The following is an 18,804-nucleotide window of genomic DNA, read 5'->3' on the forward strand; positions in this document are numbered from 1 at the left end:
TTTGGAAGAACGTTATCAATTGGAAGCATATCACTAATCAATTGAAGTAACTCTGTGAAACTTTTGTCAGTCCACCCATTATTTGCTTTTAAACTAAACAATTTCAATACAGCTGTCAATCTTGTATACTTAGAACACCCAGGGTACAAAGGCATCTCTGTATCACTCTTCAAGTTATCATTTGCATGTGATTGCACAAAGAACTCTACCCCTACATCACGAATCATATCGCTCATTCTATCATTTACATCATCCATATCTTCCTCTTCTTCGAGTATTGAACTTGTTCCTACTTCACCATGCCATATCCATCTTGTATATCGAAGATTTATACCATCACAAAGCAGGTGATCTCTAATATCATCAACACTTAGTCGCCTCTCATTTAAACACTTGACACAGGGACAAAAATACATTTCGTTATTGTTAGAAGCATTCTGTTTAGCAAATTCAATAAATCGTTCTACTCCATTCTCATATTCATCACTTGTTCTCAAAGCATTCATCCAACTATGATCCATTCTGTTACTACCTAAGGAATTATAAACAATTTAATTCCATTCAGCACAGTCCCAATAAACATTAACCAAATTCAAAACTAATGATATCAATTGAATCCAATTCATTCCAATTACAACATAAATCATGCCAATTCCAAGCAAATGATTTCAAACTTCAAATCTATTACCCAATCAATGTAAACAAATTTTAACTTATCTAAATGCAATTTTTTCATTAATCATTTAATGTATACCCAATCCTTAATCTAAATTCAACACATATAGCAAACTATCTAATGCAATCCCTCTTAGGCATTTTGACAAACACCTTGTATGCATTATTTTTCTAACAAGATTAACAAGGCTTGAAATCATTAAAATTTCTACCCAATCAATATATACAAATTTAAAACTATCTAAACACAATTCTTCAGTAAAAATTTAAACAGCAACCTCAGAAACCAATTCAAAACTCCTCAAGCTACTCAAACCCACCGTACAACACACTAAACCCACAATGCAACGGTTGAATGAACTTACCTTCACCGTTCTGGCGTGCCTTCGAATCAACGGCCTACAGAGAGGACGACGACGGTGAGCTGCTGTGCGTGTGAGCTTCACGGCTTCAACGGCGAGCTGGTACAACACCGCTACTGCAGAATGCGCGACGCAATGGAGGGAGTCCGGCTACGGCCTTGAAGAGCTGAAACCAGAAGGAGAGACTGAAACAAGTTGAAATAGCTCACGGCTACTTCACGGACAAGAGGAAAATGAGAGGGAGAGACCGAAAATGAAAGTTGGGTGCGAGATAGCTGCGAGCTGGAGTTCTTCGATCGCGCGCGGTACATGCAGATCTGATAGCAGATAACTTATGCGAGCTGCGCTGCGGGCAAATTATTTTTAAAAATGAAGCCCCTTCACGTCTGTTTACTTAGAAACAGACGTGAATTCACGTTTGTTTCTAAGGAACAGACGTGAATTCACGTCCGTTTTGTTTAAAACAAACATGAAGTCTCTTCTGTTTTGCAAAACAGACATAAACGAGGGAGGTAAATAACACATTTTGTTGTAGTGCATATTTCTTATAATTAACTAATTTACCTAACTTTTTTAATCTAATCAAATTAGATAAATAGGTCTTGTATTAAGGATCAGAGGAGTACTATCTCTGATCCTTAATATAATAGCTTATTTGACTTTTATTTTGGTTATAAATATAAGACCACAATCTATTTTGTCTCTCATATTTATCTATTTTTTGTAAAGTAATCTTTGTAATAATGATAGATCTAGCCAATACACTTGATTGGCAATGATATTTTAAGAAAGACAATGTCTATTTATTACAAATAACTAATGTTTTTAATTTACTCAAATCAGTCCACTAGCTCTTATATGAAACATCGGAAGTAGTACCAAATTCTGAATCAATTGTCTTGTGAAGCAATAATAGGGGCAGAAGGGACCCACTGATGAAGAGGACGGCAGTCCCAAGTACCTTGTTCAGTTCTCGACACAGTGAAGTGTTTCGGCGTCCAAATTTGGCCACTTGATTCCCTTTCTCTCAATAGCTTTCTCTCTGCATTTTCAATGCATCTCTTTGCTTCACTTGCTTTGTCCCACTCTTTCCTCATTAGGGCTTCACTAACGTCACTCCAAACACTCGCTGCTTCTGTTGCCCACACATTCTGATATATGATACACAACAAAACAACCTCTTACCGTAATGAACATTAATGCTTATGTACGTCTATATATATATATATATATGAGAATACTAGTTGGCAAAATACAAACAAATATATAAGATAAATTTTAATTACCTCTAAAGTCTTTAGGGTAGGAGTTTGGAGACCTGAAATAACTTGTTTGGCATCATATATCACCCTAACACTCCCGTTGTTTTTATCCTTAATTGCAACAGACCTACAATATTATATTAAGGAATTCATGGTCATTATAATGTTAGATATAGATATGTTCACAAAAAAAAAGGTTGGATATCGTCGATATGCTTCTCCATTATATTCCTATTTATATTATAAGGCCTTACATTACATGGTCCTTAATATATACAAAATTCTTTACAAAATTTAATGAAATATTTGTGAATCATTTCAGAAATGCCAATACTTGTCTCTTCCCCCACTCTCCTCTGAATGAATTATACTACCTTTGGTTTTTAATAAAAAAACTAATTGACTAATTTGAATAAATTATAAAAATTAATTAAGTTTGTTATTTGTAATACATATGTGTTGCCTTAACATGTATAACTACTACAAGAACTATCTTAAAAAATAGATAAATATAAGAGATAAAGGTGGATTAAAATCTTATATTTAAGACCAAATTGAATATCAAACTGTTCTTATGTTAAGGGTCAGAGGTAGTACTAATCAAAGCTAAGGGTAATTTTGAAATTTTTTTTTTAAAATTCATTTAACTAATTTTAACTAAATTATATTAATCTTCTCATGAAAGTAGTTAGCATGCAGGTCTTATGAAAAAAAGATTAGCAGAAGATATTTAATTAGCTTTATAAATGTCTGAAAGCTAACCCAAGCATCAATTTTGATTGTATCAATTTACAAAAGATCCATTGTACGTACATTAATTTTAAGAAGTTCTTAAACAAAAACAATAGATTGTTCGAGGAAAATTATAAGAAAGTTACCTGTCCCAGTGACCATCAACATCATATAGAACACTGGAAGAAGAGGATGAGTCAAGAATCTTTCCTTTGATAGATCTGCGGCTTCCCTTAAAACCTAGAAAAGATCGACCTTTGTAACATAAATCAGCCAACAAACCAGTCTCTTTGCACCTTATACGAACTTTGCCAACCCAATCAACCTCAGGAATAGGAACAAATCTGAATATCAAATTAGGGCAATTCATCTCGTATGTTTCTCCATGGTTCATCAATTTCAACGTCCGTTCACCTAGCACTTGAATCTCCACTGAAGTACCTGTGTTTTTTGTTTACATAAATTCATAAAAATCATAATATAAATATGGTCAACAATCGCATTATTCAAGCTATTACGTCTGGTTTAATTTTACCCCCGGTTTATTCTCTCTCACCGTTTTCCTTCCAGCCGGAATAAAGCCTTAGTTTATTGGTCTTAACGTAGAAGAAAATATTTTGATGTGATTGCTTATATTCATAAAGTTTGAATGAACTTGAGGGCTTGTTTGTGTGTGTAAACCCCACCATAATACAGTTAGTTAGTATAAGAGGTTATTGAGAAGAGAAAGAAGATTATATATACCATGGAACTTTGGGAGAGGTCGGTTGCACCATATAATTTTTATGTTTTCCTTCTCGTCAGTTGCGTGGAGCGCTGATACTGGAGGGTGATGTGATACCTTAAAATTTGGAGGAAAAAAAAAAGAAAGAAAAAAAAATAGAGAGAGTGAGAAAGGGGTTAAATATAGGGAAAATGCTAAGGTCTCATAGGAAAAAATACAATCACCAAAAAAATCCCAATAAGGATGTGTTGTCATTTCTTACATCAAAACTTATTATTTCCTCTGGTCCTTATTATAAGCTTCAAATAATTAATTTACAAATTATGAATGATTAATTAAAATTAGACAAAAGCAATAAATGGGTTAAAAATAAATCTTTATTTCTAAATATGTCCTTAAAGTAAATGAAAAAAATGATAAAAGAAAATTTGTGGAGAAATATAACAATAGAGATTATGGCAAAGGAGAGAGAATAGATAATTAAGAATAAAATTGAAAAATAATGCATTGAATGTTAGGGCAAACTCAAATTGAAACTTATAAAAAGAACCACACTCCTTCTCAAATTTAAAGCTTATAAATAGGGTTGAAGGGAATATTAAAAGCTGCTCACTTGTTGTGGAATTAATGATTAATCTTCCATTCTCAAAATACTAATTAATGCTGTCTTTTTGTAGTGTATAAAATTTGAAAACTGACTGGTAGTGTTGATAAATCTGTTAAAAGAATAGCATAGGATTTGGATCCTTTGTGGAGCCTCTTTTGTTTATGGAGTACATTTAGATAAAAGTAAATGTATTAATTTAATAAATATCTAAGTACCATTGTTAACTCTCGGAAATTCATGCCACTTCAACATTCTTTCGATTGCATTTGCCTATTTTTTTAGGACTAACTTGTGCCTAATGTAGACTTTGCCGAGAAAATGGTGCATGGAGAAAAGTAGCAAATTATTGAGAATTTCACCACTTTTAACTCGTGATTGTAGTTCCAAAGTTGTGGTTAGCAGCTTTGAGAAAATAGAAAGAAGAAAGTTGGAAGCAACTAGAACAGAATCTGAAGAAGCAAAGAAGGAAAGATGTCTATTGTATCCTTCGCTATAGCAAAAGATGTCACTTACTATAGCCAAAGCTATGCAATTTCAGAATGTATTCTCCTTGTTGTACGCTATAGCGAATGCGCACATTCGCTATAGTAGACAAGTAAAAACTGTTGCTATGTGTTTTGATTACTGATGCAAAAATAGAGTTGGATATAAAGGAAAAACACGAAGGGGGCCATCATTCTTAATTCTTGAAGGGCTGGAACAGAGATGAGAGGCTTCGAAAACAGGAGTTTGAAGTTTTGAACCTAGGGTTTGATGTTTTGAAGAGATTTTGGACTCTAAACTTGGTTTTCTCTCTTTTTTCTTTTCATTTTCACTTGTAATATGATATGGACTGAGTTCATTGCTGTATTTCTGTTTTGTTCAAGATTATGAGTGGCTAAATTCTATTCTCTACAGTTATTTCAAACTATTGTATGGATTGAGACCTGATTTTTCCTTCCTTTTAGCTATTAATGTTATATATATATGTTAATTTTATCTTGTGCTTCTTGCTCTGAATATTTAGCCACCATTCAGGAAGTTTGTTTTATCTAAATTTGTCTTGAGAAAGCTTATTTTGACAAAAACTTGGATAAAGTTGTGCTATACTTGAAATTTGTGGTTTGAATGGATGGCTTGTTGGTTACATGGAGATATAATAACTAACCTAGCATTGTCAAATTAAGGTTGGGTTTTAAATGACTTTTCATTGAGTGTTTCAAGAGATTGAGCATTTTTATAAGGAAAAAAATTAATTTTGACTTAAGACAACTTAGTCAAACATTTGTGAACCTTACACAAACACATTGTTTACATTAAGAAACTAGTTGAGAGGAGCTAATTAAGCCTTTTGAAGTAAATTGGGGGAGAATTAACCCTAGGTTCTGCACATCTTGAAATCAAGTTTACAATCTAGTTTCTATTTAAATTGAAGTTGTTTGACTTCTAATCACTTTTTCTTATAAGCAATACACTTTTCAAATATTTTCACTTAACCTAATGATAAAGACAAATGTGATTTTCAACATGTCCGGTCTTGGTCTCCAAGAAAATAATACTCCTCCGGTCCTTAATATAAGACCCATTTAACTAATTTGATTAGATTAAGGAAGTTAGGTAAGTTAGTTAATTATAAGAAAAGTGACATATTTTTCCTAAAACACCATAATCATCTTTCTTAATACCTCATCTTCCTCTTCTATTTGATTATGGTTGAAGGAGTATCTATAGGGGTAATTTAGAGAAAATTGTTAAATATGAGAAATGGGTCTTATATTTATGACCAAAACCAACTCAAAAATTGAGTCCTATATTAAGGACCGGAGGAGTACTTTTTATACTACTTGTGTGCGCCTGCGATTAAGCTAAACGGGGAACAAATATAAAAGTCGGTAGCAGGTATGGTGGTCAAGGGGGTCAGATGAAGCATTACTAACGCAAACCAACTTGATGGTCCTACCTTGGCTCGCATTAATAGCCCAATTTAATTCATGCAGTAATGGATTGGACAGTTGAGTGAAATAAAAAGAATGGGACGGCGAAAAAAAAGAAGAAGAAGCAATTAATCTCGTCCTATAAAATACAAATAATTAAATTATGTAGATTAAAGTTTTGCTCAGAAAAAAATTATGTAGGTTAAAAAGTTGGTTATATTTATTTAAAATAATAAATAGATAAAAATATAATTTATTATCCAAATACATCCAATGAAAAGAGTTAATAAGTGCATGAAAAAAAAAAGAGTGAAAATTAATCCAGTCAGACTCACTAAATTATAGATGGGGTCAATTGTATGAATATCACGATGTCGTTATCTTCTATCAAAAATCAAATCAATAATTTATCATTTTTATGTATCTTATTAGAATTCAAAGCAATATTTATCAATATTACTTTATATTCATACTTATGTTTACCCCCAAAAAAACAAGTTCAAAGCAATATTTATTAAACTTTAATTTGAGAGCAATCTCAATGATGTGGTTAATATATCCTTCTTCATCGTGTATTAATTATACTACCTCCGATTCTTAATATAAGAATTTATTTGATTTTTATTTGGATTCTAAATATAAGACTCCAATCCACTTTGCATCTCGTATTTATTTATTTATTTCTAAGATAGTCATTGTAATAATCGTAGTTCTAACCAATACACTTGATTAGCAATGACAGTTTAAGAAAAACAACACATATTTATTATAAATAACTAATTTAACTACTCCTCCAATCCTTAATATAGGATCCAATTCTTGTGTTGGTTTTGGTCCTAAATATCAGACATTTCTTATATTTATCAATTTTTCTAAATTACCCCTATAAATACTCCCTTAACCATAATCAAGTAGAAGAGGAAGAGGGGATATTAAGAAAGATTATTATAGTGTTTTAGGAAAAATATATCACTTTTCTTATAATTAACTAACTTACCTAACTTTCTTAATCTAATTAAATTAGTTAAATGGATCTTATATTAAGGACCAGATGAGTAGTTTTTTTAATTTACTTAAATTAGTCAACTAATTTTTTTATATTAAAAGCCAGAAATAGTATCTCTTAATCTGTATTTGCAGATACCTTAAAAATCATACTACTATATTATGAAAAGGAAGGAATTAGATAAGAAGGGAGGCAGATTTAGGTACCTGTTCAAGTAAGACATTAAGAGAGGAGCGAGAGACATGGTGGGTCTCACCAAGGACAGGATTATAAGGGGCGACTCCAAACAGAGCGGGCCGGGTGGTAGATATAGTCCAAGCCACCACATTTATAAACCTTTCCAATGAGCTGTCTCCACCATTGCAACTACCCAGTAAGTTCAATGATGTACAGTAAATTGATTCCCCGTAGCACTGAAGCTGTGACTTTGGCAAGTTAAATGCTGCCGGTAGCTGCACCATCACCTCATTGTTATTATTTAACTAGTTCTGATATACTACCTTTTATCTTTAATATAAAATCTACTTAACTAATTTAAATAAATTAAAAAAATAACTAAATTAGTTATTTATAAAAAATATATATCAGTTTTTCTAAAATATCTTCTCAAATCATTTGGATTAAGCAATCAATAGGTCAGTTTGGATAAATAAAGGGAGACAAAATATATTGATGTCTTATATTTAAAATAAAATTTAATTTTCTACTGGCTCTAATATTCAGAACTAGAGGTAGTATTAAGAAAACCAAGTAAATCAGTTAATTATAATAAGTGCCATATGATCTTTTTAAATAATATGGTATAATATATTTTTTTGATTATATATATATATCAATTTATAAGTTATGTAAATTAGTTTTGTAAGAAAATGATAAATATAATAGACAATAAGATTGATCAAAATATTATATTTAAAATCAAATTCAACTATTAATTTAATCCTATATTAAAAAGCAGAGGGAGTAATTTATATATATACTACTTTCGGTCCTTAACTAAGATCCATTGTGCATGAGAGTTTCTATCGAAGCCTGGACTTAATCCTGTACGTACCATAGAGTGATATATGCTGTCAAATTGAGCATCAATATATTATTAAAATATTAACATAATAAGGTAAATCTTAACTCATATTTTATCGGTACAAAGTGAATTTTATATTAAGAACACGAGGAAGTGTGTGTGCATCACTTTCCTTGCATATATATGAAGCAAAATGGAAGAGGGAGATAGGTAGCTAGCATGCCTGAAAGCGAGAGAGATCAGATCCAGGGCGTACATGAGCGAAAAGGCTCAAGATGCGTTGCAGAGGATTGGGAGCTGAATAATCATTTTGCTCTGCTTCTTCTTCTTCTTCTATTGATAATGGCTTCGTCAGGATCACTCTTGTCTCCTTCCCTTCTTTTGCCTGCGCACACAAAATCAAAGAATAAACAAGCTATACGAAGAAGAAATAAGCATTTTTTAAATAGTAATAAATATAATATAAAAATGAAAAGAAATATTTAATACATGCGTATTATTATTGCGTCCAAAATTCGTGGCATTAATATGCCTCCAAAAGGGAATTATGGAAAAATTAAATTAAAGAAGAGATGCATGTATAATTAAACTTGTATTTTGATTCTTGTCTGCCGGAGAAAAAAAAGAAGATATTATTGTCTAACGTATCATAATTAAGGAGCGTTGTTGAATTGATTGCTGTAAGTGTTGGTTTAGGGTTTACCCCTGTTAGAAAATGGGGGATAAAATATTATCACTCCTGTTTGTATGGATGGGAGAAGCAAAGAGAAAAATAAATAAATAAATATAAAAATGATTAAGATGTCATGTTATTATTTGATCTCTTTCTTATCCCAACTCTTCCTACTAGCTAAGAGAATAATAAATTCCTCACCCTCCCAGTGCAGATGTAATAATCATTTTATTATTTGATCTCTTTCTTTCCCCAACTCTTCCTACTAAGAGAATAATAAATTCCTCACCTGCCCAGTACAGATGTAATAAGTCAATTCAACATAATAATATAATTAATAACCATTCTTCTTGTTTTTTCTTTTCCTACTTTTTTTTTACCATTTTATAAAAAATTATATTTTAAGAAGTTTTCTCTCATAATATTCTTTTAACTCTATTTTTTCCATCCAAATTAAGGATGAGAGTTGTTAGTTTATTATTACTACCCCAATCCTAATTATAAAACCTTATTTATAGAGTACAGGTAAGATACTCCTCCGGTCCTTAATATAAAATTTAATTGTTAAGTTAATTTTGATCCCAAATATAAGACATATTTATCATATTTATTAATTTTTCCTAAATTAACCCTATGGATACTTCCTCCACTATAATCAAGTAAGTGAGGGAGTAAAGATATTAATAAAGATGATTATGGTGTTTTAGAAAAAATATGTCATATTTCTTATAATTAACTAACTTACCTAACTTATTTAATTTAATCAAATTAGTTAAATAGGTCTTATATTAAGCACATAAAGAGTATTATAATTAGGACTGGAGGCAGTACTAAATTAGTCCAACCACACTCAATGATAAATATCAGCTTTCCTAATGTATAAAACCTCTTTGCTCTGAACACATAATTTAAAAATAATCAACGTAGTTAGACATTATGTATACAAAACTCACGCGCGAGTCATGATAGTACATGCTATATATATAATGGCCGGCGTCGCGGCCGCGAACACCAATAATTAATCTCTTCCTTTCTGAGAAACAACTAAAGCCACCGCATGAGGCGGCCGGAAATTAAAACAGACAGCAGCCAGGCCAATTTCACAAATGGAGAGCAAAAGTAGTCAAGAATCAAAACTGAATTGAACCCCCAAATATAGGCATACACTAATGATAGTAATAGTAACAATAGAATATGACAGTGATAGAGGGAGAGAGAGGAATAATGTTACCATATGCATGCCAGTTGATGATCAGCTGAAGAGAAGGGGAACGAAGGTGTTGATGGAAAGCCTTCTTTTGTTTTTATTTTTGTAAGGTTCTAGTCGACTCGAGGTCTCGTTCTCATATTTATATACAAATTTTGATATGCAATTGGATATTTAAGTAAATTTATATTAATTTTCTTTAGAATTCTGAAAAATACGTGATACATTTAAACACTCACACACATATTAAAATATAAGAATTTTCAAAGATACCTCATAAATGAAGGTTGCATGTAATATTATTGACCAATCAAATATGGGACTTTATGTTCTTATTGAATTACGGAGCCCCACGCGTAAATTGTAAATAAATATCCCATGGTCCCAAAATATTGAATTTTTAGTGTTTGTCCTTCTAATTAAAAAAAAAAAGGTTAAACATCATCCAACGGCCATGAAAGACACGCATTAATTACCATCAATCTCTATCCTATTGTCAAACATTGGCTTTTTCTCCAATAATTAAAGCCAAATTCATATTTGAGACCTATATTGATATATTCAATAAAAAAATTATTTAAAACTTTTATTTGTATATAGGACATAATTATTGAGTTGATTTTAGTCCTAATTAAATATAAGACATATTTCTCATATTTATCAGTTTTTCCTAAATTACCCTTATAGATATTCTCTCAACCATAAACAAGTAGAAGAGGGAGGAAGGATATTAAGGAAAATGATTATAGTATTTTAGAAAAAACATGTCATATTTCTTATAATTAACTAACTTATCTAACTTTTTTAATCTAATCAAATTAGTTAAATAAGTCTTATATTAAGAATAGGAAGAGTATATTATTTGATAATAATATGTAAAAAAAAATTAATGCATGCACGGTATTTTTACTTGCCATGCCTTTATTTGTTTCGGGTTGATCATCCAATATAATTAATATTCATATATACTAATTAAAATTTCAATAATATGACCAACAGTATGAGATTCAAATGAAAGCCAGAAGGTGGGGTCCGAAATTGATTTGTGACGAGAAAAGTATGGAGAGATAAGGATACGCACAAGTGCCAAGTGTGCGATGCACCTTAAATAACAGTGCTTGATATTCTCATAGTCTCATATTGTGGAATTGAAACAATTTGAATAAAAAATCTGTGCATTTTTATCTCTCAATTTAATATTGAAAATAATAATTTTAAAAAATAAGGGTTAAGGGTCTTTTTGTTCTAAAAGTTTTTCTCAAAAGAGTTATGGGTATCTAAACTTTTTTTGACCCACTGTCACCCTAGAAATATTTTTTAAAAAAAGTAATTTTGCTTTTTTAATTAAAAATATTATTAGTTAATGTTAATTTTTTAACATATTAAAAAATATTGCTTCTTTATTAATACTTTCGGAGTGACATTGAATAAAAAAAGCTTTTGGATACTCACAACTTTTTCTCTGATACTTTGGAGACAAAAATTATCTTAACCCAATTTTTAATTTATTTAATTGTGTGTGTATATATATGTTACACAAATAACAATTTCAACCATTTCTTTTGGATTTCATGAATTACTCTTCCGTTCTAAATATAAAACATATTTTATAATATAAATTACACTACAAAATAGGTCTTATATTTAGGATTGGAAAAATATATGTTAAAGCAACCTATATTTAGGAAGTAATGGAATCCCTTTTATCGACTGCTCCCCACATATTTGACCTTAGAATTTGATTATGGTAATAACCCATGAATTCAACTTTTAAGGTGTTAACTTCTGATCACCCCTCGTTACAATTTGCCTTTTTCTCCTAGCCGCCTGTGCTGGGGTTTCTTTCGGAGCTTGTCTTCGTCTTTCCCTTAGGATTGGCCTAGGTTTTCTTCTTTTCTCCTCTTGGGTGTCTTCTCTGCTGCATCTGTTGGAGAAGAGCAAAATGCCGCCTAAGATGTGGCTCGGTGTGAGTTGTTAGTGGTTTGGTGATTGGGGACGGGTGAAGATAAGGAGAATGGCAGCGACAAGAATCAAGAATGCCGATGAGATTGGCGTGTTCCTTACTCATCCGAAGGACCCAAAGATTCGGGGCTTTCTTCTGAAGCTTTTGTTGGCCGGAAAGGGACCTACTGTGAAAACGATGCTAGGGCCCTCACTGCAAATCATTGCAAGTCGTAACTTAGGAGGTCCTCTAGAAGCTGCTGGAAAAAAATCGTGTTGGCTGGTTTGCAGCCACCCACGAAAACATGAGTCCGTTTACTTGGAAGTGTCAGAGTTTGGGGGCTCTCCGGCAGCGTTTTCTAGTGTCTTGTTTGCCCCTGCTCTGTTTTAGGGTTTATCTTTGTAGCTTGTTGCGTTTCGGCAATTTTCTTGTCCCTTGGATTCATTTTGTCTCTAGTGATGACTGGTTTACATCTGTGATGATTTGCTTTTTATCAGAAGTTATTATTAACTTTCCTTTGTTTTCTTTTCCCCCTGTGACTGCAGGAGTGTTTAGAGCTGCCTATGTTGCAGTTTTGGCACTAAAGATTGTGGGCTTCTTTGAAATTAGTCCTTAGACTACCAGTCTCTATCACCACTTCTCCAATCAAAGTTGACAAAAATTGGCCATTGCCCTTTTCAATCGTTGGGTCTTAGGCTCTGTTCCTGCGTCCCTATTTTCTCTGGTTTGTTTGTTTGTTTGTGTGTCCTAGCATAATTGTTGTTTAGCCTTTTTGTTGAATCCTGTTGCTACTTTGGTGTCCGTAGGTTCTTTCTTTATAATGAAAACTCTTTTTCAGGTTCCCCGAAAAAAAAAAAACTTTTAAGTTGTTCACATATAGTGACTCCCAAATAAAAATCACATAATAAAATGTCAAACTCCTTCCAAAGACGATACAAACTAAAGAGGAAAGCAGTCCCAAGCATCTTGTTCAGTTCTAGAAACAGTGGAGTGTCTGGGCTTCCAATTTGGCCATTCGATTCCCTTTCTTTAAAGAGTTTTCTCTGTGTGTTCTCAACGCGTCTCTTTGCTTCGTTTGCTCTGTTCCACTCTCTTCTCATTAGGGCTTCACTAACCTCGCTCCGTACACTCGCTGATTCTGTTGCCCACACATTCTGATACACAACAAAATAACCTCTTACTCATCAAACTCACAATAATTAACATTAATATTCCAATCATCTGTCTGATATATATATATATATATATCACATACATTATAGGAGAATACAACGTCGCAAAGAAGAAAGAAATATACAATAGAAATGGCATGACCTCTAAGTTCTTGATGGTAGGAGTTTGGAGCCCAGAAATGACTTGTTTTGCATCATATATCACTCTAACACTCCCATTAGTTTTATCCTTAATCGCAACACCTCTACAATAATAGAAAGGAATTCTTATGGTCACTATAATGTTAGATTGATATATAGATATACTCCATATACTCCTATTTATAAGAGCATATTTATCCTTAATACAATATTCCTTGCATAGTATATTAAAATACTACCTCCGATCCTAATTATAAAACCTCGTTTGTAGAACTTGAACTACAAACAAGGTCATATAATTAGAACCAGAGGTAGTATTTGTGACTCATTTCAAAGAATTGTCACTGTATTTCTCAACCTTATCGTGTACAAGGATTGTTCATCCTCCTCTCTCCTCCAAATGGACAAATATACTAATCAAAGGGTAATTTTTGAAAGTTATGAATTTTTTTAGATTTAACTAATTTTAATTAAGTTTCTTAATCTCGTGAAAGTAATTAACACGGTACTATTGTCGGTCCTTAAAATAAGACTTCGTTTGACTTTTATTTTGATCCTAAATATAGGATCACAATCTATTTTGTCTCTCATATTTATTTATTTTTTTAAAGATAGTTCTTCTAATGATGATAGTTCTAACTAACAAACTTGATTAGTAAGGATATTTTAAGAAAGACAATACATATTTATTACAAATAACTAACTTAACTTGTTTTCTTAATCTACTCAAATTAGTTAACTAGCTCTTATATTTAGAACTGAAGGTAGTATTATTAAAAGGGCTAAATGAAAGTTACCTGTCCCAATGACTATCAACATCATATAGAACATTGGAAGAGGATGAGTCAAGAATCTTTCCTTTGATAGATCTGTGGCTTCCCTTAAAACCTAGAAAAGATCGACCTTTGAAACATAAAGCAGCCACTAAACCCGTCTCTTTGCATTGTATACGAACGTTGCCAACCCAATCAAACCCAGGAATAGGAAGAAATCTGAATATGAAATTAGGGCAATTCATCTCATAAGTTTCTGCATGATTCATCAACTTCAGCGCCCTTTTACCTAGCATTCAGGGGGTGACATTCCAATGGGACCACAAGTATTTCACTCGGCAGAACACTTACCCTCGGGAGAATCACACCCCAAAAACTAATTGTATAGGCGGGGGCAGCGAGTCCAAGACCTTATAAGGCTTCTTATTCAAGGCAAACCTATCGATATGGGACTCACGAAAGATCAACCCAACCATGATTGTTATGAATTTTGACATCAGATACGGTTAGTTTATAAGTTTTGTTTATATATATATATATATATATATATAATGTTATTGAGAAGAGAAAGAAGATATATATGCCATGGAACTTTGGGAGAGGTCGTTGGCACCATAAAATTTCTACGTTTTCCTTCTCGTCGGTTGCATGGAGGGCTGACACTGGAGGGTGATGTGATACCTTAAAATTAAAAAAGAAAAAACAGAGAGATGTTAAAATATACCTCATAAAAACAATATAATACGTGTCGTCTTGATCGACGTTGGGGTCAAACTCATGAATTGTGTGATCTGTGTGGGTAGTTTGATGTTTAGGGTTTGGATACTTTGTTTGTGGTGACTATTTTTATGCGTTTGCAATTGGATAAAAATAAATATATTATAAATATAAAATATATATATATATATATATATATATATCTGATAAATAAGAACCGCAGGGATCCGAATCAAGGCTTGAGAGATGGGGTGAGATGAACCATTAATTAATAGCAAACCAACTACCTGCTGCCTCACGCGCGCGCACACATGGTGGTCCTCACATGAGTACTACAATTTAATGCAGAGAAGGACAGTTGAGTTAAATGAGACTCAAAACCAAAAAACACCACAAAAACAGCAGTTATCCTGAGTGAAATTTAAAAATGAAGAAATAAAAACTACTCTAGAATTACATTCCTTGAAACAAGATAAAAAGAAATAAATATCCTTCCAAGTTTGACCATCTAAAGGTGGTGACTTTGGAGGTATTTTGATGAAGTTTTTATTGACACAACTAATTGTCAAAGAGTTGTGCTCATTTTCCTCCCAAAAAAAAAAGAGATTCTATCCACGAAATAAAAAGGAAACAATTAATAATAAAGAAGGCCTAAATGTTAAATCAAAATGAAAACTTTTTTGGAGGAAAATTTTTGCCCCTTATATTTATCTGGCTCCAGTTATAAGGCGTCCCTAAAACAAATACCAATAAAAATAGTTAAAAGTATTAAATTTATCATAAAATTTAAGTTTTTCAATATTGCCTTAATTAACTCCATTAAATTTCAACATTATATTGATTTTTATTCTCTCACTGCTCTTATTAAGTATGGGCATATATAAAAAATATTTAATACTTATTGAAACTATTGAAGGTTTTTATACAAAGGACCAAAATAAAATTTCTTTTGAAATATCTCCTATAATAAGAACTAGAGAGAGAGAGAGTAACTTTGACTGCAAATGAAATAAATGTCTAATTTTGCCCCTATCTGTATGAACAAAAATTTATATTTATATTACATTTTTTCATAGTTAATGAGTTTAAATAAAGGTGATGATATATTGAAAAAAATAATTAATATCCCATCAAATGACTCACGTATAAGGACCATATTTCTTCTAAAAGGTAGTGCTGATAATAAGGACCGAAGGGAATGTACCTTACCAAAAATTTAGAGCAATATTTATTAAATTTTAGGAGGCAAAGTATTGAATCATGTACTCAATATATACTATTTGTCTGTATTAATTGCACCTCTTGATCTATACACACAAATACCTTAAAAATTAAAAAATACATTTAGAAACAGGAATTATGAAGAGGTAGGTAGGTTTAGGTACCTGTTCAAGTAAGACATTAAGAGAAGAGCGAGAGACATGATGAGTCTCACCAAGAATTGGATTATAAGGGGCAGCTCCAACACAGCAGGATGAGTGGTGGAGATGGTCCAAGCCACCACATTTATAAACCTTTCCAAAGGGCTCTCTCCTTTAATTTATTACACTTACTTATTAAGTCTACTTTTGTGGAGTAAATCTGTTCTCCATATACTGAAAGTTATGACTTTGGCCAGTTGAACATTGCTGGAAGCTGTATTTATCCATAAAATTTGATTATTTTCTCTTATAGTTTTTGACCTGAAATATAACAACTCAAGTTATTCTTCTGATTCTTCTATTTATATGACACTTTTAATTTTTGGAGTCAAGTAAAATCTTAAATCTCATTAAAACTGTTTTAAAATTTAATAACTTTTTAAATTTATCCCCCATTTGATACACACACACTCTATATTTCAATAGCTTGTTCCCATGAATAATAAATTAAAGGTATAATTGTACATTCATGTAAAAAATTTAACAATGGGACTCATTGATATTTGTAAAAGTGACTTTTATTCTAACTCTCTTTTACAAACCGAAAATGAAGTGATAGATTTTTATATTTTAAAAAATTCAATTTCATATAAATTTGCTGGGTTGGTATATTAAAAAAATAATTTTTAAATTTTTAAATTTAAAAAAAAGAAAAAGCTATAACTCTTTTTTAAAAAAAAAGTTGCTTCCACTTTAACATGGCTATTGAGTAAAATGTAATTTGCTCCTAAAACCATGCCAAACACGCATTTACCGATTCAATTGAAATCAGTTTAAAGTTTTCCAACAACTACGTACATGCCAAACTTTTAATTTTTTTGAGTCAAAATTTTAACAGGTGATGAATGAATAATCACTGAGAAAAATTTCAGGAGGGATGTGAAGTGGAGAAGATGTCTGAAAGGTAGAGAGATCAGAACAAGGGCGGACATGAGAGAAAAGAGAGAGAATGCGACGCAGGAGATTGGGAGCTGAATAATAACTTCCACTGTCATTAGCTTCTTCTTCATCAACTTCCAATGAAATTGGCTTTAATTTGTCAATCTCACTTTCCTCACCTTCCTCCCTTCCACCGCCTGCAACATCTTACAATAAGCATATATATCTATATATATGTTATCACTAACATCTCAACAACAGTAGAGAGAGAGATATAGAGAGAGGGCACCATTAGAAGTATAAGTTGATGTTAAAACTAAAGCCACCGCATGAGGCGGCCGGAAATTAAAACAGACAGCCTCCAGGCCATATTATATATGGAGAGCATAAGTAATAAAGAATCAAAATTGATTTGAACCCTCAAATATGGGCATATATATCAATGAAGGTAACAACAATACAATATTCATAGTGATAGAGAGAGAGAGAGAGAGGAATAATGTTACCGTATGAAAGTTATGATGAGCAGCTGAAGAAGATACTGGGAACGAGGAAGGTATTGATAGATATAGTTTTTTTTTTTTTCAAGGTTCTAGTCTACTCAAGTCTCGTTCTCATATATTTACATGCAAATTTAATTTTGGTATGTGCAGTTGGACATTTTAAATAAAATTATATTAATTGTCTTTAAAATTTTGCAAAATATATTAAATATAAAACTTCTCAAAGATTCCTCATGTCTAAAATTAATGAAGGATGCATGTAATATTATTGAGTAATCGAGTATGAGACGTCATGTCCTAATTGAGTGAAGAGTTGCAACCCTTTAAAAGTATCCCTTATACTAGGGGTGTTCATGGGACGGGACGGGGATTTTGTCCCATGTCCGGTCCTATTCCGGTCCCGTCAGTACCGGGACGTCCCCTTCCCCCTTTTTTTTTAAAAAAAAAGATACCATAATTTTTTATATGAATTTTTTTATGTTATAATACTTATTTTTTATTGGGCTTTTAAAGATAAAAATATTATGAAAAAATATTATGTAGAAAGCTTAATTATGTAGCATAAAAAAGGTGTAAAAATAATAGTGTAAAAAAAATACCGTAAAAAAAAAAAACTATATAATGACTTTATGAATTATTTTATTGAGGAAGGAGATTTTGTTGAGATAATACTACAACTTAAGAGCTACAAATCACCATAAAAATAAGAGTTATTATTAATAAGTAAATTGAATAATCTAATAATAATTATTAATAAATAATTTTTAAAAGAAAAAAAGATTCCGGGACGGGACGACCCCGTCCTGTGTCCCGTCCCATCCTGGTTATTGTCCTATCCCGTCCCGTTTTTGTCCCGTCTCGAAATTTTTTTTGTCCCGTCCCGTCCTATCCCGTCCCGTCCCGAACTCACCGGGACCGGGACGGAACGACCGAAACGGGACAAATTGAACACCCCTAGCTTGTACCTTAAAAATAAAGACGAAGACTGATATGTCTCGGTGTCCCAATTAACGCTGGACTTGGAAAACGAGGGGGTGTTCCAAAATGTTTATCCATATACATACTGTTCAA

General features: G+C 32.0%; 1 protein-coding gene and 1 pseudogene across 2 annotated transcripts; both read right to left on the reverse strand.

Moving 5' to 3' along the window:
- Positions 1 to 1,859: 1,859 nt before the first annotated feature.
- Positions 1,860 to 10,269, reverse strand: LOC114731135 (oxysterol-binding protein-related protein 4B). 2 transcript variants are annotated; one of them, XM_028918256.1, is made up of 7 exons: positions 10,210 to 10,269; positions 8,562 to 8,690; positions 7,488 to 7,733; positions 3,776 to 3,872; positions 3,178 to 3,472; positions 2,324 to 2,426; positions 1,860 to 2,188 (listed from the first exon to the last, which is right to left on the reverse strand). In XM_028918256.1, exons 1-7 carry the CDS (start codon positions 10,216 to 10,218, stop codon positions 1,928 to 1,930), a joined length of 1,140 nt encoding a protein of 379 aa, XP_028774089.1. In that variant the 5' UTR covers positions 10,219 to 10,269; the 3' UTR covers positions 1,860 to 1,927. The 2 variants fall into 2 exon arrangements, with proteins under 2 accessions (XP_028774089.1, XP_028774088.1); XM_028918255.1 differs by having other exon boundaries at positions 8,529 to 8,690.
- A 2,709-nt stretch (positions 10,270 to 12,978) lies between these two features.
- Positions 12,979 to 18,114, reverse strand: LOC114731159 (oxysterol-binding protein-related protein 4B-like; annotated as a pseudogene).
- Between the last annotated feature and the right edge of the window lie 690 nt (positions 18,115 to 18,804).

Source organism: Neltuma alba, unplaced genomic scaffold (genome assembly GCF_004799145.2).
Source record: "Neltuma alba isolate B1F8T4 unplaced genomic scaffold, ASM479914v2 tig00012806_pilon, whole genome shotgun sequence".
In the NCBI taxonomy this organism is placed as follows: Eukaryota; Viridiplantae; Streptophyta; class Magnoliopsida; order Fabales; family Fabaceae; genus Neltuma; species Neltuma alba.